Source organism: Amphiura filiformis, chromosome 1 (assembly GCF_039555335.1).
Source record: "Amphiura filiformis chromosome 1, Afil_fr2py, whole genome shotgun sequence".
Lineage (NCBI taxonomy): Eukaryota > Metazoa > Echinodermata > Ophiuroidea > Amphilepidida > Amphiuridae > Amphiura > Amphiura filiformis.
Genome location: NC_092628.1, coordinates 62,378,216 through 62,401,939, shown reverse-complemented (window position 1 = coordinate 62,401,939; position 23,724 = coordinate 62,378,216). Strand labels below are relative to the sequence as shown.

The window sequence follows — 23,724 nt, the reverse complement described above, 5'->3', positions numbered from 1 at the left end:
ATGCAACATGACATCATTCATGAAAGACTCGTCATCCTTTAAATACAATGCTCTCCTCATGGAGGCCTCCTTGGGGAATTGCACAAGATAATACAATATAACATGTGGTAGGTAGAAATGATTGTGGAGTCCATCCAGAGATCTATCCCGCTGTCATTTGAGAACTGTCCTCCAATATGGCTGCCATTTCAATTGACCTTTTCGGTAAATCCCATAATCCTTTGCGATTAGACCTACGAAATCGTCATTTTGCGTCCAGCCGCTCCGCGCCGTTGCTCACTTCGTTTATCGTTCATCTTTACTGCGCATTGTAAGTCGGCGTGGCGTCAAATGATGAGTTCTCAGGTGTACTCGCAAAGGGTTATGGGATTTACCGAAAAGGTCAATTGTTATACCATTCCAGTTGGTTTATTGCATAGGGTCTACAAAATGTATAGGCCTACTGAAATACAGTGTTCGAAATAGGGCCGGTCAGCTGGCCATTGGCCTGTAACTTTTTGACCTGGCCGGTAACTTTTCTGACTGGCATCTAGTTGCCGGCCCAGCTGGCCGGTAACTTTTTAAGGTCAAGCCCAGCTGGCCTGTAACTTTTTGAGGCATATTTCGAACACTGCTGAAATACTCCCAAGGCAGTGTTGAGAATGCAGGCCAGATCATCTCTACATATTGGCGGATTTAAACTTCTCATGTACAAAAAGGCAATTTTTAGGCTGGCATAGTGCCACATTAATACAAAAAAATAAATACTAGTTAACTTTTTTGCAACAATTACAAGTGGCTTATTCCTCACTGATGGAAATACATGCATGGAGTAATTTATTAATTCACTTCATACAATCTACATTACCCTTACCAGGGGGGCCGGCCAAGATTGACTGAATTTTGACGTCGTCATTGGTTTTACACATAAACAAAAAAATGTCTCAAATTATTCCAAAACTGTACGCATGTTATTAAGTACTACTTTATCAGTCTAAATCCGTTGAGGTTCGACAGTGAACCTCATTGTAAGTACTGTTTTTTGAATGTTTTGTATGAATAACGCACAATATGTTTTTGATATATACTAAAAATTTCTCCCATCGTGTATCAATGCTTGCTTGGTCTAGCGGTAAGTTTCTCGCCTCCCACGCAGAGGGTCCCGAGATCGAGTCCCACTCACTCCCGGCTACAAATTTTTTTTTCTTCACATTCATTTTGAATCCAAAAATATTTATTTTTATGTGAAAATGTATACGTTCACTGAGAAATATATTTTGTGCATTTTTTTTCTGTAACGGGGCCAATAGAGCTAAAACACAACTTGGCACGGGGCGTCCAATGTCCAGGCAGTGTTGCCGTCATATTGTCTGTTTTGTTTACGATATTGGCTGTTGCCACATGAATAATGTCGTCCACCATCGTCTGACCCTTACTTGCATTGTGAAATTGATCAGAACAAAATTGAAGTATTTTCAAAAACAGTGCATCTACCAAATGCTTTTTTTTTTTTTACCAACCAATACCTAATACAATATGGAATGTTTGTTGTTGTTTACAGAATAGTACTTACACTCTTCCTGAGAAGAGTATTGGTAATTTTTGTATTACCATTTACCAAACATTAGTGAGGAACTTGTTGGCAGTTGACTGAACTTGTTAGTGGTTATTATTGTCCTAATCCTAAAATAAACATGTGGAACACATTCCAGTAATTGTAGTATTTATGCATGAAAAATATGTTACTCTCTTGGTTCAGTTAGGATAAATTCTTTCATAGACTTATGAAATACATGGAGGTGAAATAACTGCAGAAAAGTCAAGAATAGACAGAAAGGAAACTTGATGAAGGAAAAGATGATAAAATAGAGGAACTTGCAAATCAATTCCCTGGGTGCTCCTGGATCTTGGTCATCTTTGAATTTTGCACTTGGGGTTGCTGTTCCAGAGCAAACTGTGTCCATCCAGAGGACTCCTATTCAGGTGTGACAGCAAAATATAATACTCAACTATTATGTTTGCATCTAGCCTGTAGAAATAAAATGATGTGTTCCAGAATTTTATTTCCAGTGCTGTTATTATGAATTTGTGTATAAAAATGTGGGCTTTATGTATTATGTGCTGATATCATGTGATCCACACACTTGGCTTGGCACACTATTGTTGTCTTTCCTTTATATTCAGCATGAAAAATGTTGCACATTTACCGGGCTACATACTTTGCTCAGCTCATAATAGGCAAGACTTGCATCATCTCTTGAATTGATATAGAATGGCATACTGATAGTTCAGCACAGCACAATAGCCAAGTACACTTTGTATTTTGTACAACTGGTGCAAGAATGACAATTGAATACACATGCATTTAAGACACAATCTAATCCTTTCTGACCAAAGTCTGACATTTTGACAATTGAGTTATCATCATTTATAACATGCTCAGCACATAAGCTTACTGATGTTAAAATCCCCACACCTCTGGTATACTTGGTTGCAAAGGTATGAATCATTTATATGTTAATTTACCCCTTCCATTGCCTATATCTCAACTGCATTATTGCCGACTTTGGCCTGATTGGATTAGATCATGTCACATTATGACATTCTTGCATTCTTCTGTATAACATCACAATGTAATTGTAAGTAAATACACATTGGCATACTTCAATTAGAAACAGTTTCAACATGCTTTCCAAACAAAGTATTTAACAGATAGCTTTTCAAGGTATATTTACAACTCTTGTGCTGAAAGCTTGTGTGAACTGTTACTAATTGAAATATAATAGTTATTGTGGTATTGTTAACTTCACCCATGGAACCCAATTACCACCATGTAATTTAGGATCACATTTAGGATCTGTTGGTTTGTTACGTGGAGGCACTGCTGTTGCGTTCCATGCTTCAATTCTACCTTTCAACTGTTTGACCAGATCTGAAATAACAAGGAACAAAGATGGTTACTTATAATTACGACAATGAAGATGTTGAAAAGAACAAAGATAAAAAAGAAAACATGGATGTGATGCTGATGACAACAACAAATGGCAACATTGATATTATGATGATGACGATGATAACAATGATGAACATGATAACAAGGATGGTAATGATATCGATGATGGTAAATTAATTGCAATAATGAAGACTAGGACAGAATCCTTCTCACTAATAGTTTAAAGCTCTCTTCATGTCCTTTAACCTGTTCTTAGGTTAAAGCCCGGAGGGGCCACAACTGCCATTACAAGGTGTGCACCATGCTCGTGTACAAAAACTCGTAAAAAGAGTAGTTTTTCATGGACGGGCAATGTACACGCATACAGTGCAAAGGGTGTCAAAATTGCCAAAAAAAAAAAAAAAGGGTATACTTTTACAACAGCTTGGATGCGTGTAAATGGTATATAAAGCATTATCGACGTCTACAGTTAGATATCTTAACCCGATCTTAACCAGTTCAGTGAAATAAAATGCATGATTTTGATAGTTGACAACTTATCACAGTTTCATTTACTAAATTATTTTGATGAGGTGAGCAAATGTGTTCTTAAAGGGCAGTAAGGCCTATATAATTGCTAAAAACATCTCATGCAAAACATTAATGAAGGCTTACTTGAAAAGGGTATGATTTCAGACTTGATTTGAAAATACTTGTTTAGGGTGTGGAAAACATGACAAAATACTTGTTTAGGGTATTCTGAGATCGCAGGATAATTACTTGTTTAGGGTCCATTTTGAAGGTCCATACATGAGCATGGTGTCCACCTTGTAATGGCAGTGCCCCCGGGTTGAAGTTCTTGATTACACAGTATGCCTACCTTGATTCCATGGAGCTATATTATAGAATTCACACGGATCATTCCTGATGTTAAACAAACATGGCTTCTCTGTTGGTTTACAATTAGTGGTAGCATTAGCTGGTCTTGGAGGACAAGATACTCTTCCTGGTTTCAAAGGCGGTGGGTTGTAATCTGGCAAGATATAAAGTATATTACAATTAGTGGTAGCATTAGCTGGTCTTGGAGGACAAGATACCCTTCCTGGTTCCAAAGGTAGTTGGTTGTAATCTGGAAAGATATAAAGTATATTACAATTAGTGGTAGCATTAGCTGGTCTTGAAGGACAAGATACTCTTCCTGGTTTCAAAGGTAGTGGGTTGTAATCTGGAAAGATATAAAGTATATTACAATTAGTGGTAGCATTAGCTGGTCTTGGAGGACAAGATACCCTTCCTGGTTTCAAAGGTAGTGGGTTGTAATCTGCCAAGAAAGTTGTTATGTCAATTTATCATGTCTGTTGCACAATTTTAATTCTAATAATTTACATCACCATTTTATTATAATATACTGGAGCCGGCACTTTATCAAGTTTATATCAAGTTCAAGGCCAGTCTTATAATAACAAACTCCTTATTGGACTTGATTAACTTGATTAAAAACAATTGAATTTTCCTTATCAGTGCGTATATTATTAAATAATTCAGTAGATGCTAATTACCATTACACCCAACAAGTGATTTCAAGCTTCATTGTGCCAGCCATCCATTTTGCTCTGTAAGTCATTGCCAATCACCCATGAAATAGATGGCTCTTATCAGCCTATAGCATAACTAACCATTACAGGCAGAATGTAACTAAATGACTATCAATCGAGTCTAGATACCCAGGGGTCCCAGGTTCAAATCCTGGTCAATGATGAAAATTTTCTTCCCTTTGCCTTCTCAAGGGAAATAATTAGCAGAGTCAGTTACATTATACCAGGTATCTTATTTTGCTTTTAAAGTCATTAATGATAATTGTATAGAAAGTGGTGCATTACCCATATCAACCTACACCTTATTTAACCATTACACCAAGGATGTTGACTTACCATCTACAGGTCCAATAGCATTAAACCAGCCATCCCACTTGCCCTTGTAATCATTGCCTATCACTATCTTGTAGTCACCTCTTCGTAATGCCGAAAAATTTCCAATTGGATCTATGTTATGCAGGATCTCTTTCCTGGGTGATGTGACTCCTCTGTAAATGCAAAATATCATAAGTGTACATCATTTGGGAAATAAATTTGTTTTCTGAGACCCAGCCCAAGGTGGACACAGTTCAGCGAGACCAATTAGGCTGACAAATTTATAAAACATGCTCACAAGCTATTCAACCTACTGCACGATCCTGCTGAGATGATTTCTTATAGCTCCAGCTGAGGTCATCCAAAGTAAAGGAAGTAAGTTGAATGTTGTATCAAGAAAAATAAACATATGTTTAAATTGGCCTTTCCTTCTTGGTGTCACAATCACAAGATTAACATTTGTGACTGTCCATCACAATGGACTGTAATGTCGTTATGTTCACTTATTGAGGTATTGTTCAGGCAAATTTTCCTCAAAATAAGCTTTATAAAAATCACATATCCATATTATTTGTTTGCAAGGTAGTAAAATGTCAATTGGTTGGAAATTCTTTGCTTTTGATTTTTTCGAGAGGTTCAATGGACCATATCTAGCTCTGCCGACATTACGGTTGACATATGGTGGATGGTCACATTTAAGTGCAACATGAAAAAGTGTGTTTATGTAATAAGAACTTACTTTGACAGAGTATCCCACACATCATATCCATCCAAGTTTGTTAGTTCGCTAACGTTTCCTCCAGCCAGACTATACATAGTTGGAAACCAGTCACACACATGCAACATGTCCTCTGATATCCTCTTAGGTTTTTCTAACAATGGACTATGTACAAAACCTGTGCCACGGACACCACCCTCCCACATGGTGTTTTTAGTTCCTCGCAATGGCCAATTATTAGCATAATTGTAGTCAAAGGAAGCTGGTGGGCCACCATTATCAGTGGTGAAGAAGATGACAGTGTTATTGTAAAGTCCTGTGTCTATTAGTGTCTCTGTGAGATTTCCTATTGAGTCATCCATTGCTGAGACCATTGCTGAAGTTAGATATAACAATAACAAACCATAAAAAAAACCCTTAAAACATATTAGTCCACAGCTCCTGCAAGAGGATGGATTAAAAGGATAATGATACCAAATGCATCCAAACAGTCCTCTAGAATCTTGCAATTAGCCATATTGCTTCTTTTTTTTATTTGTTTCGGTTTTGACAACCTGGATAACCCAAGAAAGCCTCTATTGAAGCTTATTTCCATTGGGGTCCATTTGAACACCGGGACGGGTTGGGAACAGGCGGGGGTTAACACCCTACTCTTTTCGAAACTGGCTGCGAGATACATGTACAGGAATGGCTCTCTGCACACGGGACCGACGGCTTAACGTCCCCTCTGAAGGACAGAGTACTTTCATGATTCATTTACCCAATTCTAAATGAACCATGGGGAGAGCGGAAGTCTGAATTTAATCTACAGAGGTTACCAATTAATTTCACACTTTTTTTTCCCCAAGTCAATATTCCAGTGAATCGCTACCGCTGGGATTTGAACCCGGGACCTCATGCACTAAAGGCAAGTACCCTAACCATTGCGCCACGCTCTCCACTCCTAATACGTACCTCCAGTTAAATGTATTTGCCATACTAATGCTAATGGGTGCAGCAATTAGATTTTCAGAGGGGAGCTGGGAGTTTAAAAAAAAAACTTCATCCACTAAATGAGCTATGGAAAATAAACAGGCAAACCACTTTGCCCACTATCACTACACAAAAACAACCACTTTACCTACTAAAGTCAAATGGTGCACTCCTAAGGCAAAGAGCAAACTTTGAGCCAAATATTTACAATTTTCTATATCATTAAAGAAAAAAGTTTTCTCTGTTCCGACCAACACATTATATCAGTGTAATAAGTATTTGCTCAAGTTTAGGTAAGTAGGTAAAAGGTAGAAATTTCAGATGCCCAGTGGCTACTTTCTTTGTATCATCATCACCGTACATGTTTACAAGCTGCATATCATAACCTGATCATCAAAATATGATGTAACTAATGGCCAATTATGATGAGAAAGGTTTGCTGAATAGGGGGTAGGCTTTATACCTGCAAACATCCGTCTATCTTCATTCTCTATGGTAGGAAATCTCTGTACATATTTAGCAGGAGCTTGAAGAGGTTGGTCTGGATCTGCACTGTGTACTGCTTGATGTGGAAAGTACAGGAATAGTGGCTGGAAACAAGAGAAATGTTGAGAAAACATGTTGAATGTGTGATTTCAAATTAAAGCACACAGAATCAGTTGAATATCCGTTGTAAAGATTTCTGCATGTTGAGTATACTGTGCAAATACTGGCTTGTTAGCATAATTATTCTTAGGTGATGGAAAAAGAAACCTCTGTTCTATGGGTGAACAGACCTTTCAAGTAGGTTGGTCGGTCGGGCATTTTTTAGCTACGACTCAAAAAATCACAAAAATTGGTAACAAAATTTTTCCATCGCTTCGCACACGTTTTTCTCCACACAAAATAATCTAACTTTTTGCCCAAAACAGCTAATTTGACATTACAACAATTTCCATCAAACTCAGTCAACTTTTATCCAAAAACGTAAAATCGGGGTTGGTTGGGCCTGTAGAACAGGTTTTTTTGTCACCTTATGGGAATCAACAAACAAACAAATACATACCTGTGATGGATCATGTTGTTGTAGTATCCTCTGAGCCTCTCTTGTAAAGATTTCTGTTGAGTACTGTCCAAATACAGGCTTATAAACCTCACCATTTTTATGGAAGTCAAATCCCCAGTAATCAGCCTGTTAATAGGAAGATTTAACATCACAATTTGGTTCAAACAACAATGTATTTTATGTCAATTTACGAAAACAGCATTCCTCAAATGCAAACATATGCTGCTCTTAGAGACAAACTTGTGTATATCACACAAGCACAAAACCAGTGGGGAAAATTGTTAATCTGGCAAAATATGCCCATTATTAGGCACAATAATGCATTATGTTAACCCAACGTTGGCCCAAAGTCACTGCATAAACATTTCACAATTATTCAGAGATGCAGTTTTGATGTGAGTAAAGTCTACTAATCATATAAACCATAAGCAGCCAAGATCAACCTAATGCAGCCCATACACAATCAATTTAATTGATCAATATTGGGGACCCTAGATGCAGGATAGGATACAAATAATATTTCTCTTCAACTAGCGGTCACCTGTCTTTCGCGGTCAAAGTCTTTCGCGGTTGGTAAATTTTGTATATTTTGTGTACATGTAAATGTTTTATTTAATGTGATTAATGGTATGAGAGGAGATTATCATTTAGAGGAGACTATAATATTTAGTATCTTTTCCATATAAATCAATGGCTTGAAATTGCAATTAGATCATGATCAAAGCAAGTCTTCTTGCCACCATTATCATATCCACTGTGAGAAGTCTTGCCCCTGTGGGATGCTGGCCACCCTGATATTTAAGATTTGTATGCATATAGTTTATACAGTACTTTTTAGCCCATTTTGGACAAATTTGTTGTACCTTTTAGCCCATTTTTGTCCAAGTTTGTCACCCCACCTTGAAATGTACCTTGCTGTTAGATGTTAGATGGATGTTATTTCAAAATACAGAACAAACATGTGATTGTTGAACAAATGTTTCAACTTCACCTAGAAGCTGCTGCCTAACACTACAGTCCATTCTCAAATGTCATATGGGTTAACTAACGCTTAAGAGTTGAAAAATACTACAGACTATCATATGTTTCTGTTTAATATACAATAATGTGTACCTCTACGGTGGTGTGTTCAAAATAGTCCTCCTTTCCAAGGTAGTATCCAAAATGTGTATCAAATCCACGCTCTGTTGGGATATACTCCTTGGCAAAGAATCCAAGATGCCACTGCATGATAAATAGCAGTTCAACAACAACATTCATATTATAATATTTTTAATACATAATTTTAATAGTGATGTCCAATAGTTATCTACCAAAGGTAATCATTCATTGCATTATGAATATAATAATTATATTTATGTGTTATTTCATGTACGTACATGATCCACCAGTGGAGCCTCTGCGACCCCTACGCAGAACTTCCGATAGTGGATTAACTGCGCGCAGTGGGCGCAATGAATCCACTGGCCGGATTTTCTGCGCTGCGTCGCTGAAACAAACCTCCGTATATAGGCGCCAGTGGGTATTTCTGCGCTTGCGTGCGCAGGGAATCCACTGACGATTTTTCGGCGCCGCGTGCTGAACTTCTGACTCTAAAGATATAGGCCTAAATAAAATTTCTTACTTTCTACCCTTTTCCTTATCTCTTATGAAACATTCCAGGTAGGCCAATATTAAATCATAAAAATTCACGAGAGGATTGAAACGTGCGCCTAAAGTTATTCTTTTTAAACACGAGATGATGCGCAGAAATACACGAGATGATGCGCAGAACCGTAACTTCTGACTCTAAAAAATATAGGCCTAAAAATATTTCTTACTTTCTACCCTTTTTCTTATCTCTTATGAAACATTCTAGGGTAGGCCAATATTAAGTCATAACAATTCAAGAAAATGCGCCGAAAATCCGTCAGTGGATTTCCTGCGACCGTGCGCAGAAATACTCCACAGGGACCTATATACGGAGGGAGTTTCTGCGCGTGCACCGAAAATCCGTCAGTGGATTCCCTGCGACCGTCGCAGAATTACTCCACCGAGCTATATCACGGAGGAGTTTCTCCGCGCGTCGCCCGAAAAATCCGTCAGTGGATTCCCTGTGACCGTCGCAGAATTACTCCACGGAGCTATATACGGAGGGAGTTTCTGCGCGCGTCGCCCGAAAATCCGTCAGTGGATTCTCTGCGACCGCATGCAGATACTCCATCGGTGCCTATATACGGAGGGGAGTTTCAGCGCATGTGCGCCGAAAATCCGACTGTGGATTCCCTGCGTCCACCGTGCGCAGTTAATCCACTATCGGAAGTTCTGCGTAGGGGTCGCAGAAGATCCACTGGTGGATAGCTTACATAACTCGTTATTTTGTAACATGAGACAATTTTTCCTATTTTCAATTTAAGTTGAGATTTGTTTCACAAATTATTTACCAATCCTACTAATTCATACAAATGTTCATACTGTCATTTTAATATCTAACTGGATCCATCTATATTAAGCATAGTATATATATTAAACCTCTAGATGTTAACTAGGTACAATACAGTAATGTGCGTGTAAATGTTTGGAAGAAGTAAAATTGTGCATGTTATTACATGTACATATGGGTTAATAAGCATTTAACTATAAAACATAAAGCAAAACTACAGCAAACACTCATAATGTATATTTGCATAACTTATACAAAGGATGTGATAAGTAATTAGCTAAAAAATGTTGGGAAGAAGTAAAATTGTACATGTTATTACGTATGGGTTAATAAGCATTTATACTAAACATAAAGCAAAACCACAGCAAGCATTCATAATGGATAATTTGCATAAATTATACAAAGGATGCAAAAAGTAATTAACATAATTTTCTAAAAATGTTTGGAAGAAGTAAAATTGTGCATGATATTACATATGGGTTAATAAGCATTTAAACTAAACATAAGGTAAAACCACATCATTTATAATTGGTAATTTGCATAAATTATAAAAAGGATGTAGTACAGTAATTAACATATAAAAAGCACAAACTATTCTTTAAAGGAGGATGGTATGATTTTATCACAAGAATTTTCACCTTGGATAAGTGAACTTGACACCCACTCCCTCTATCTGGTTTGATAGAGGGCCAAATATTGTGCATTTGAAAGCACCATAGAACGGAACAATACATGGGTTTATTCACAAAGACACATTTTGGCTTATAACATCCAAACCAAGCATCTCAATTTTTTTTTTAAATGTAGATAGTTATATAGCGCTTTATATGTTGTAAACAGCCTCAAAGTGCTTTCCATTTATTCCGTCGTCATTAGAATATGTCGGAACCACGTTTGCAGCCTACAATGGCGCAGGGTCCATCAGTACAATGACTGTGACTACCCCTAACAGCTTCCCATTGCACCTGGGTGGGGTGAGGCAAGCGAAGCAAAGCGCCTTGCCCAAGAGCGCAACACGGTGGTGGGACGAACCCACGCACGTCGAGCAAGCTCTCAGATTATGAGTCCAAGGCCGTAACCACTCAGCCACCGTGCCCTCACAATTTTGATGGAAAAAAGTGAGGATAAGGTTGCTGATTAGCACATTCTCTTTATGTGTTAGCAATGAAATTAGTTGCAGCTTTCATTTGTTATTTGCTGAGGTTAGTAGAATGCAGGATATATGATTGTTGACAACTTTATAACATTGACAGTGCAACCAAGTTATATAGTTTGGGTTGCATGGTTATCAGTTGAAAACACAGTGTTGCTGCCAAGTTGATATCACAGTTTTGTACAGTTTATCAACAAAATCTAGGTTGGTAACAGTATTAGTATGCAATGAATCTCACCAAATAGACCATAGACTAGCATTTTAAGATCACCATAAAGCAGGGCTGTAGCAAGGTTGAATTATGAGGGATAGTCAAAATTACCATTGTGTAACAGGGAAAGCTAGGGAAAAATGTAACAAATTACTCAACATATATTATTAACAGCACAGGAACCAAACTTAAACAGACCACATGAAACAGAAGGCAATAGAGATATGAAAAATGCACTAGTCATAGCCATTGCAAAGGTGGCTTAAGCTGGGTCTGGCATGGTCACTCCATTTTTGAAGTACATGTAATAAGTTATACTTTTATAATAATTTTGACTGTTGCTGATCTATCTTGATCATCTAACCGGTTATCAACATTGCTGAGGCCCTGTACAAAGTCAATTAATTCATGCATAAGCAAGCATATTGTGTAGTTCAAATTTAGTCCCAATACTTACTTTACCAACCATATGTGTAGAGTAACCATGCATTTTTAGTCTCTGTGCTATTGTGGTCTCATTTAATGGAAGTCCATATGGATGCGGACCAGTAATAGTACCATGCTGCATGCCTAAAATATTGAAATTGAAGCAACTTATTTTTAATACTGCATTTTTCTTAGGTCAGTCTCTGTTTAACAGCAGCATGTCATTGGTTTGGTTTGGTGGAATAGCTAATTCAACAGCTAAAAGAGCAAAGGTGTATGCTACAAAAACAATAGCAGACGAAAAGACAGGTGGAATGAATAGGGTGAACTCATTACTCCCCATTCCAGAAAAATACAGCACTAATTTTTTGGGATTAAAAAATTATTATCAAGTTCTGCCAAATGAAACATAGCTCAATCCTAATCATTCATTTAGTCCTAACTGGAGATAAACGAAAAAATTCACTATTTTACTAATTTCTTGAAAAAAGAGCCAAAAAAACATACATTTACGGTATGTTTCCTGACAATTGAGTCACAAAAATCACAGACTTGGAACAAGTCTAAGTATTCAAAATCTTGAGTATATGCCAAAATTTTGCTCTAATTTTCAATTTTGTTATGTTACTTTAATTTAATGGTTGGTTATAACTTATAAGAATGAAACATGTCTTTTCCAAAAAATAGAATGCATAAACTGAAATTAGCCTTAGTACAAGTCTTTGGGCTTGATTGTCACAACATACAAAAAACACCCTAAAAATGCATGTTTTTGGCCCTTATTTCCAAAAATTTGGCTAAATATTAAAATTTGACTTTTTTTGCTAGTTAGGATTTAGCTATATTTCATTTTTATTCAGAAAAATTGGTTCTGTATTTTTCTGGAATAGGGAGTAGTTATATACATGCACAGTTAGCTAGTCCACAAATTGAGAACCTTAATTTTGGCACAAGAGGGACTGGAGATGTTACCTACTTTGCCTATCATGTGAGTCCTGTACCCTTGACTCCTTAATTTCTGTGCTATGGTGATTTCATTGACACTCAATGCTTTCTGCTTACATGCTCCACAATTGCCATGTTGTAAGCCTGGGGTGAAAAGTTGTGCATTAATTTGCTTTAGAGCCACTTTTGTGTTGAAAACATTTCTGTTAAGAATAACTTCTGGGTCACAAGATACCAAATTGTATGTGTATGGGGTGTGTGGGGGTGAACGTACTTGCAACACATTAATACATTCTCAACACAAACAACCTAAAAAAACAGTAATACTCAAGTATTATATACTTTTTAGATGGGGCATTTCTTTTGCTCAGTGTCCTCAAAATTGATGAAGACAGACTCCACAGCCCTATGTGAACTCTATCAAATCATGATGGAATCATATTGTCATACAAGAGGCGAAAGTAGAATTCCAGCAATTTTCAGTTAAGACTGGAATTGTACAATGACTGGTGTCTTTGATAGCATGAGCTTTGCAAACACAGTTAGCAGTTATTGACAAAATGATATTCCAAAACAGTATTTGTAAACTGCAAATATGGATATACTAAGCACAATATTATATGTTGTAATGTATATATTCCAATATGGTGGATTTTCAGTATTGCACACGGGGCTCTGAGGCCAGTTTCTCTGTCAAATATATTCCCTTGTTCCAGATGGTATTGGGCTTGAGGGCTAAGAACTGATTTTGGGCAAAAAAATAAAATTGGGCCAAAAAATAAAATTGGGCCAAAAAAATAAAATTTGGCCAAATTATAGGCTTTGGAGTTAAAGAGTAAATTGGAACTAGGTTGAAGCAACAGCGCTGTTCTCTTGTCATAAGACAGTGCTGTTAGATTCACTGAGCAAGCAAACCGTGCAACTGATTTAAAGCAACACCAAACCAAACCAATATGAACCATGACAAAATTACTTCTTCCATGTGATCACATCAATGTTTATACACCTACTTTTCCCACCATATGTGTCTTATATTTAAGAGTTTTCAATCTCTGTGCAATGGTGACTTCTTCAAGGCCTAATCCCCATGCTTCAGGACCAAGAACCAGATGCTGCATACCTAAGAAAAAAACCCAACACATCCTGTCAAGCCTGATTAAAACAACTTGTCAAACACATCAACAAAGGCAATTGATATGTCACAATGAAGTGTACATGTAGAACTTATTATCCTCTTCTGCTGCTTTATGATGGTACTACGTGTTGGTGTACATATTGGTGACATAAATAATTCATAAGAATGATGCCCTCATAGTCTAGCTTGTAAGATACTTGTCTGTGTGTATTGGATATCTCCCTGTCATGATGGCACTACGTGTTGGTGTACATATCGGTGACATAAATAATTCATAAGAATGATGCCCTCATTATAGGCTAGCTTGTAAGATACTTGCCTGTGTGTATTGGATGTCTCCCTGTCATGATGGTACTACGTGTTGGTGTACATATCGGTGACATAAATAATTCATAAGAATGATGCCCTCATAGGCTAGCTTGTAAGATACTTGCCAGTGTGTATTGGATGTCTGCCTGTCATGATGGTACTACGTGTTGGTGTACATATCGGTGACACATAATAATTCATAAGAATGATGCCCTCATAGGCTAGCTTGTAAGATACTTGCCTGTGTGTATTGGATGTCTCCCTGTCATGATGGTACTACGTGTTGGTGTACATATCGGTGACACATAATAATTCATAAGAATGATGCCCTCATAGGCTAGCTTGTAAGATACTTGCCTGTGTGTATTGGATGTCTCCCTGTCATGATGGCACTATGTGTTGGTGTACATATCGGTGACATAAATAATTCATAAGAATGATGCCCTCAAAGGCTAGCTTGTAAGATACTTGCCTGTGTGTATTGGATGTCTCCCTGTCATGATGGCACTACGTGTTGGTGTACATATCGGTGACATAAATAATTCATAAGAATGATGCCCTCATAGGCTAGCTTGTAAGATACTTACCTGTGTGTATTGGATGTCTCCCTGTCATGATGGCACTACGTGTTGGTGTACATATCGGTGACATAAATAATTCATAAGAATGATGCCCTCATAGGCTAGCTTGTAAGATACTTGCCTGTGTGTATCCCTGTCATGATGGTACTACGTGTTGGTGTACATATCGGTGACACATAATAATTCATAAGAATGATGCCCTCATAGGCTAGCTTGTAAGATACTTGCCTGTGTGTATTGGATGTCTCCCTGTCATGATGGTAATACGTGTTGGTGTACATATCGGTGACATAAATAATTCATAAGAATGATGCCCTCATAGGCTAGCTTGTAAGATACTTGCCTGTGTGTATTGGATGTCTCCCTGTCATGATGGTACTACGTGTTGGTGTACATATCGGTGACACATAATAATTCATAAGAATGATGCCCTCATAGGCTAGCTTTTAAGATACTTGCCTGTGTGTATTGGATGCCTCCCTGTCATGATGGCACTACGTGTTGGTGTACATATCGGTGACATAAATAATTCATAAGAATGATGCCCTCATAGGCTAGCTTGTAAGATACTTGCCTGTGTGTATTGGATGTCTCCCTGTCATGATGGTACTACGTGTTGGTGTACATATCGGTGACACATAATAATTCATAAGAATGATGCCCTCATAGGCTAGCTTTTAAGATACTTGCCTGTGTGTATTGGATGTCTCCCTGTCATGATGGCACTATGTGTTGGTGTACATATTGGTGACATAATAATTCATAAGAATGATGCCCGCATAGTCTAGCTTGTAAGATACTTACCTGTGTGTATTGGATGTCTGCCTGTCATGATGGCACTACGTGTTGGTGTACATATCGGTGACATAATAATTCATAAGAATGATGCCCTCATAGGCTAGCTTGTAAGATACTTGCCTGTGTGTATCCCTGTCATGATGGTACTACGTGTTGGTGTACATATTGGTGACACATAATAATTCATAAGAATGATGCCCGCATAGACTAGCTTGTAAGATACTTGCCTGTGTGTATTGGATGTCTCCCTGTCATGATGGCACTACGTGTTGGTGTACATATCGGTGACATGATAATTCATAAGAATGATGCCCTCATAGGCTAGCTTGTAAGATACTTACCTGTGTGTATTGGATGACTCCCTGTCATGATAGCACTACGTGTTGGTGTACATATTGGTGACACATAATAATTCATACAAATGATGCCCTCATAGGCTAGCTTGTAAGATACTTGCCTGTGTGTATTGGATGTCTCCTTGTCATGATGGCACTATGTGTTGGTGTACATATCGGTGATAAGAATGATGCCCTCATAGGGTAGCGTAAGATACTTGCCTGTGTGTATTGGATGTCTCCCTGTCATGATGGCACTATGTGTTGGTGTACATATCGGTGACACATAATAATTCATACAAATGATGCCCTCATAGGCTAGCTTGTAAGATACTTGCCTGTGTGTATTGGATGTCTCCTTGTCATGATGGCACTATGTGTTGGTGTACATATTGGTGACATAATAATTCATAAGAATGATGCCCTCATAGGCTAGCTTGTAAGATACTTGCCTGTGTGTATTGGATGTATCCCTGTCATGATGGCACTACGTGTTGGTGTACATATCGGTGACACATAATAATTCATAAGAATGATGCCCTCATAGGCTAGCTTGTAAGATACTTGCCTGTGTGTATTGGATGTCTCCCTGTCATGATGACACTACGTGTTGGTGTACATATCGGTGACATAAATAATTCATAAGAATGATGCCCTCATGTATAGGCTAGCTTGTAAGATACTTACCTGTGTGTATTGGATGTCTCCCTGTCATGATGGCACTACGCGTTGGTGTACATATTGGTGACACATAATAATTCATACGAATGATGCCCTCATAGGCTAGCTTGTAAGATACTTACCTGTGTGTATTGGATGTCTCCCTGTCATGATGGCACTACGTGTTGGTGTACATATCGGTGACATAAATAATTCATAAGAATGATGCCCTCATGTATAGGCTAGCTTGTAAGATACTTACCTGTGTGTATTGGATGTCTCCCTGTCATGATGGCACTACGTGTTGGTGTACATATCGGTGACACATAATAATTCATAAGAATGATGCCTTCATAGGCTAGCTTGTAAGATACTTGCCTGTGTGTATTGGATGTCTCCCTGTCATGATGGCACTACGTGTTGGTGTACATATTGGTGACACATAATAATTCATAAGAATGATGCCTTCATAGGCTAGCTTGTAAGATACTTGCCTGTGTGTATTGGATGTCTCCCTGTCATGATGGCACTACGTGTTGGTGTACATATCGGTGACACATAATAATTCATAAGAATGATGCCTTCATAGGCTAGCTTGTAAGATACTTGCCTGTGTGTATTGGATGTCTCCCTGTCATGATGGCACTACGTGTTGGTGTACATATTGGTGACACATAATAATTCATAAGAATGATGCCTTCATAGGCTAGCTTGTAAGATACTTGCCTGTGTGTATTGGATGTCTCCCTGTCATGATGGCACTACGTATTGGTGTACATATCGGTGACACATAATAATTCATAAGAATGATGCCTTCATAGGCTAGCTTGTAAGATACTTGCCTGTGTGTATTGGATGTCTCCCTGTCATGATGGCACTACGTGTTGGTGTACATATTGGTGACACATAATAATTCATAAGAATGATGCCCTCTTGAGCTAGCTTATCAATATTTGGTGTTGGGATCTGGTCTGAGCCATGAAAGCTGACATCATTCCAACCCTGTGTACAAGCAGAAAACAAGTTATTTCTACAATGCTTTTTACCAACATGTTTTTGCTGTTCCCTCAGTTGACTTGAGGATGATTTCAAGTGACCATCAATTGTGACTGTTTGATATTTATTTCCAGCAATGTCGAAAAAGAGACACACGTAGAACCGATAAAAGGTACCATTTTGTTGAAGGAGCAAAGTTCAACAAACCATAACCCCGCTTCTGGATATCGTTTGAAGTCAAATGATATACCATTTTAAAGCTTATGATATATATTTTCTAAACACAAAATAAAACTAAATTGAACGTGGGCTGAATTTACGGCTCATTCGTGGTGTACGGTCACATTTTTCTTTTTCGTTCACAGGGTTGTCGGTGATCCACTAAAGTGATTTAGTTTGCTACTACGGAATCCACCAGGTAACCCGTTGACTATATATTTTCCCTTTTTCAGCTTTTGTATGTTTGCTTGCCTGGATTGTCAATAAATCAAATCAAATCAAAATCAATTTTTTTTTTTGGTTTTAAAATCATAAACCAAATAATCTGAATACTAATTACTCACAAATCCAGAAAAATACAAGACTAAATTTGAACAAATATTATTAAAACCACATTAACAAATTCCTTTGAGTACCGGTATAGTAAGCTTACCAAATCATCAGCTACAATGAAGATAATGTTTGGCTTTGTGCTGGTTGCTTCAACTGTGTAGAAGACTAGCAAACATATCAAAGTTGTGAATACTAGTGGACAGTGGTAATAATGCTTCATCTTAGATCTGAAAATTAAAAAGACAGTCAAAAATTTCATAAATTGTTGTTATGTAATCAGCTGCAAAAACCTGTCAACATTGAGGATGTTTTTTAAACAGATTTATTTGTCTTATTTTCCATAGCATGGCAGCTATAAAAGTTAAAGTATAAGTGTATAACGCTATAAGTTTCTAAAGAATAATTATAATTTTCTTATAATATTCTTACAATTACATAGAAAATTAAATGGACAGATTTTTCAAGAAAACCTACATATATGTTGTCTATACTTCACTTGACCCAATATTATATGATAATCGCACAAGGAATTTTAGAGGGATTTTGATAGCAGTCCTACAAAGAAAAGCTGCTCTATCATGAGACTATGCTGATTTTGTTTTTTAATTGATGCATTAAAAGTTGGCTGAATATTTTTGATGAAAGTCAACCTTTGTAACACGATAAACCGGAAAGTGCTATGACAAAATGGTTTTCAGTTTTGGCTTTCTTTACTCAAGGGCTTTAATTATATAAAATGATGTGGTTTTTGATGGCAAATTTGAATTCACCTTTCATACCTAATATTGCTTCACTGCTGAAGACTGTGTCTGGGCCATCAAACTGCATAATTTTATATCAAATTAAAGCCCTTGAGTATTCCATGTGCGATTGTCTCATCACAAATATAACCTTCTGAACCTTCTGAAGTTGTAGTCAGCAGGGCAAAAATCGCAAATCGCTAACTATTTGGTGAGGTTTTTCTTGAAAATATCTAAAGATGGGGCTGATATAATGGTTTGAGTGAGGGAATTCCATGCTCTTCCAGTTCTCGGGAAAAATGAGTTTTTATAGACGTCCTTCTTGATGAATGGAATTTCAACATCTAGGTGGTGGTTTCTTCTTAAACCTGCAGCAGAAGAGGTTTGAATGTAGGCTTCTTTGTTGATTCCTACCAACTCATTTTGGATTTTGTAAAACATAGCTAAACGATTTCTCTCCCTTCTGACAGCTAGAGTGTCTCATCCAAGATCTTCCAACATTTGAGTGACACTACTTTCTCTTATCATATATTTGGGTCAAGTGAAGTATAGACAACATATTTATGTAGGTTTCCTTGACAAATCTTTTCTTTTAAATTTCTATTAGACTTGTTTCAAGTCCTTTGGCATCCATAGTTAGTGAATGTAAAATATATGGAAGCTTTGCCACATCTTCCAAAAATTTCTATTTCTTTCCAAAGTATTGAAGTTATTCTTTCAACATAATTATTTACCATCATAACTTTGTGAAAATCTATTTGACATTTGAATTGCTAGATAGTGGACTTTCTTATCATACTTTACCCCAGGCATACATGTACTGTGCACTGCAGGGGTAGTGTTTGAGCAAAATGCACACCATGCCCACAAGGTACACTTCCTCCCCAGCTCATGTTGCCAGTGCCAAGTCCTACACAAAAATTCTGACCTGACTAAAAATCTCAGGGAGTCCAGTATATGATGCTTCGACCGTGGGTCTTAGTCAAGAGCATGAATAGAGCAAAAGTAAGGAGGAAGCCTTGATCAAGGCTAATTTCTATGTAAATATATGTAATTGTGTTTGCGCCCCTGTTTAGAACAATTTGGCTGACTAGCAAATGTGACTAAACACTGATTATTTTAGCTATATTAGGTTTGCCTCTCATACCTACATCCAGCGCACTGAATGGTTTATTGTTCTATTGTGTCCGATTTGAGCGCTGACATATTGGAAAATGCTGCCAATCAATATTCATGAGTGTGTGCATTCAACGTCCAGTTTTCAAAATTGGGTGACTTGTGTTTGGCAGGTGTGAAATACATCTGACTGGGCGTATCAATTACGTAACGCTTAAAGGCATTGACATTATCGAATGGCTGCCTAGAGCTGTTATGTGTTTATCTATACACTCACTGCAAAAACAGTGAAGTGAAAGCAAGTATGTGTGAGGGCACGGTGGCTCAGTGGTTATGGCCGTGGACTCATAATCTGAGAGCTTGCTCGGCGTGCGTGGGTTTGATTCCCGTCCCACCACCGTGTTGCGCCCTTGGGCAAGGCGCTTTGCCTCGCTTGCCTCACCCCACCCAGGTGCAATGGGAAGCTGTTAGGGGTAGTCACAGTCGTTGTACTGATGGACCCTGCGCCACTTGTAGGCTGCAAACGTGGTTCCGACATATTCTAATGACGGCGAATAAATGTAAAGCGCTTAGAGGCTGTTTACGGCATAAAGCGCTATATAAATGTCTACATTTATTTATTTATTTGTTTAGAAATGTTATGTTTAGAATATGGATGTCAGATGTTTAGAAATTGAACACCATCACTGACCAATGTTCAGAAATTTGACACATGATGTTTAGCTTCTAAACGTGTTTACAAAGTGAAGGCAAAAATTGGGTTTAGAAAAGTGTTTAATTTTTAAACACTGTTTTTGCAGTGTATAATAATTATTACATTTTATTTATCAATATCATTCCTTTCTTTTCCTTTCTCTGTATATCCTTATTCTTTCCTAGGCCTACACTTTATCACTCCCTCACTCTTTTTCTCTCTCTCTTCCCTTCTCTTCATTTCCTCCTCTTTCTCTCTTCCTCCAGGATCCTCTCATTCTCTATATCCCCTCCTCCCCATGCCTCCCTCATCCAATCCCAAGACTTCTCAAAGGGGGAAGCTACCCCGCCCTGTACACCACTGTTTACATGCCAATCTCCTTCTTGAAATAAAATTAGATGGAAATTTGTGAAAAAACACTTATAGGCCTATTATAATGCTTAAAAATACTATACTATAAACACATGGACCTGGCAGCCTTAATACGTACATTCTCATGTGTAATCATTCAGCAAATGCATTTAATTTATTTAAATGAAGCGCCTAAAGTCAGGTAGGTGATAACGAACTGTACATCGATGACTAACGTGTGCCTTTTGTGCTTTCGGCTACTCAATCACACCCTTGTTTTTGGGCTTGAAAAGGTACCCTAAAGGCTTTCGTTTCAAGTAGGCGCTTTCACACAACTTTCGTTTGATCAACTTTTGACAGTACCCAGCCTTGTAAAGTCAGGTCAGTTACCGATTTAATGGTGGAACTCTTTGTCATAAACAAAATGTACCTTTCGAGTTTTGATGAATAGCTTGTCGGAAACTGAAATAGGCACAATGACAAAGGAACAATGCAATACTTTCTCTGTATATCCTTATTCTTTCCTAGGCCTACACTTTATCACTCCCTCACTCTTCTTCTCTCTCTCTTCCCTTCTCTTCATTTCCTCCTCTTTCTCTCTTCCTCCAGGATCCTCTCATTCTCCATATCCCCACCTCCCCATGCCTCCCTCATCTATAATACATATTACATAATCTCATTGATCCTACAGGTTTTACTAGCTCCATGCCTACATCACACAGTGTCATCGCCCCGATAATGGGCCGATATCTTCATGGCAGAAATCGCCATGGTAGGTTGAATCCACCGCCACGCATGGCCATTTTGTATTGACCTGTTTAATAGTTTTGATGGGCCGAAGGACATCTGACTAAGGCTACTGACAATAGCCCCGATTAGCCGGTTACTGACCTCGCTGATGTGTGGGTCAAGCATGACGCCATAGGTCATATTCTTTTAGACTACCTCAACGATTGGCCTATACACTGCGCTATATAATTCGGCACATATAAATCAGAATTATTGTCAGTTTTTGACTCAAGACGCATGATTCTTTCTCAAGACGCAAGCTAATTAACGACTATCATATCTGTTCAAAATATATATTCAAGTGCAAGGGACCACATCTGGTTTCTTTAGGCCCCTAAGGCCCTTCGCACTTGATTATTAGTTTCCAAAATTGAAAATCTCAAAATAATTATTTATTATTTCTAATTTTCTCCTTGAAAATAACTTTCAACTACCGGGTACTTCTACTTGCCATTTTCTGACTTTAATAATGTCAACAATAATGATGATCGAACAGAGAGTACAACTCCACCATCACTTATTTATAAAATCAAATATTGTTGTGAAATAATTAAATGCCCGCTCTAGTCAAAATGAGTTGAAGGTTGCTAGTAATAGTTCAAACTAAATAAAGAAAATAAAAGATAATTAATAATTAATAATTAAAAGTCACCTCGTCCTTTTTTCAAAATCTTCAACAGGAAACTAATAATCAAGTGCGAAGGGCCTAACAGTCAATTTTGAGTTTCCCGTCACATAATTTCTGAAAACAAGTGAGGTAACTTTTTCATTATTCATTATTTTTCTGCCTTTCATATATGACCAACACGCATGTAAAATGTGTTGTTATTTGCCGCTCACTCACTTGAAGATGGATGTTATTTAGCCAAAATGAGATTCAAAAGTATATTAAAAAGAGTCTGCAAGGTTGACAGTAAAATGCATGTTTTGATTTTGATTTTTCCACAAAAAATAAAGGGATAATCACAATTTTTTTGCAAATATAACCAGTTTTTATCGGTATTTTTTGGTAAATCACAATAATGAATTCAAGTGAGGGTCAGAAAATGAAGTGAGGGCGGGTGACGGGAAACTCAAAATCGACTTTCCTTGGCCTTATACGAAATCATTTACGGGAGATATCATTTTCTACCCCGGTATCCAAAGATTTTCTTCTCATCAGTCATATCAAAGTCGTGCATAGCAAATTCACGTGTATCGATCCCGGGTATTTATTTTAGTATCTCTGCTGACAAAGTAATTATTAGCCAGGCGATGTCGGTGTGCATCAATGCCAGTGGGTCACTCTGATCTCTGCTGGCTCTTACAGTACACCCATCGAATGTGTGTCATCGGCCCGGTGACTGTAGGAACCCCAGTGCCGTACTATTACGCTGACTTTCGTATTCGGCGAGGAGGACGATTTCGACCTCCTGGTTTGGAATGGTTTGTTTACAAACAGAGAGGTAGACAAAAAACCGTTCCGCTTGTCCAAACACTCAAGTATCAGAAGGATGGTCCACAATAGCGTGATTCACGTAACCTGAATAGGGATTAAAAAGCTGTCACGTAGAACCATGTGCTTCTATTGTCCAATTTGCCATCAAGATTTCATATGGAAACAGTTCAGACCCAGTACACGATCATGTCAGAAATTAATATTTTGTTCTGGGTCTGATTATTCGGACTATAGGAACCCATGGATTCGATGTATGATGTAGCTGGCTCTGGCCTCTGCACTGAGAGAGAGAGTTTGAATCATAAATTTTCAACAAAAGAAACTTTTCGGTCGTAACGTTTTCCATCTCTGAAAAATTGTTAAATGTTTCACTCGATCTCTACGTACCTTGTTTTGATTCAATGCATATCATGATATCCAGATCAGATCAAATACAAACACAGCCAACAACAACAACAAGCAAGCAAGCAAGGGTCTGGTTCAGTGACTTTGTTGTGATCAGCTGACTTGGTCACAT

At 37.8% G+C, this 23,724-nt stretch overlaps 1 protein-coding gene across 1 annotated transcript; it reads right to left on the bottom strand.

Moving 5' to 3' along the window:
- Nucleotides 1-1,243: 1,243 nt before the first annotated feature.
- LOC140150470 (arylsulfatase B-like) lies at nucleotides 1,244-23,724 on the bottom strand. Its single transcript, XM_072172493.1, has 11 exons — nucleotides 23,595-23,724; nucleotides 18,180-18,306; nucleotides 17,374-17,533; nucleotides 11,800-11,912; nucleotides 8,670-8,780; nucleotides 7,557-7,682; nucleotides 6,975-7,101; nucleotides 5,561-5,915; nucleotides 4,843-4,994; nucleotides 3,792-4,136; nucleotides 1,244-2,911 (listed from the first exon to the last, which is right to left on the bottom strand). Exons 2-11 carry the CDS (start codon nucleotides 18,297-18,299, stop codon nucleotides 2,766-2,768), a joined length of 1,755 nt encoding a protein of 584 aa, XP_072028594.1. The 5' UTR covers nucleotides 18,300-18,306; nucleotides 23,595-23,724; the 3' UTR covers nucleotides 1,244-2,765.

What these genes read in the sequence shown, in the direction of transcription:
- LOC140150470 (XM_072172493.1), bottom strand. Translation starts at nt 18,299, where the DNA reads ATGAAGCATTATTACCACTGTCCACTAGTATTCACAACTTTGATATGT. An exon ending in AACAACATGATCCATCACAG is followed by an intron (nt 7,102 to 7,556) that starts GTATGTATTTGT and finishes TCTTGTTTCCAG; the next exon opens with CCACTATTCCTGTACTTTCC. An exon ending in AGATAGACGGATGTTTGCAG is followed by an intron (nt 5,916 to 6,974) that starts GTATAAAGCCTA and finishes ATCTAACTTCAG; the next exon opens with CAATGGTCTCAGCAATGGAT.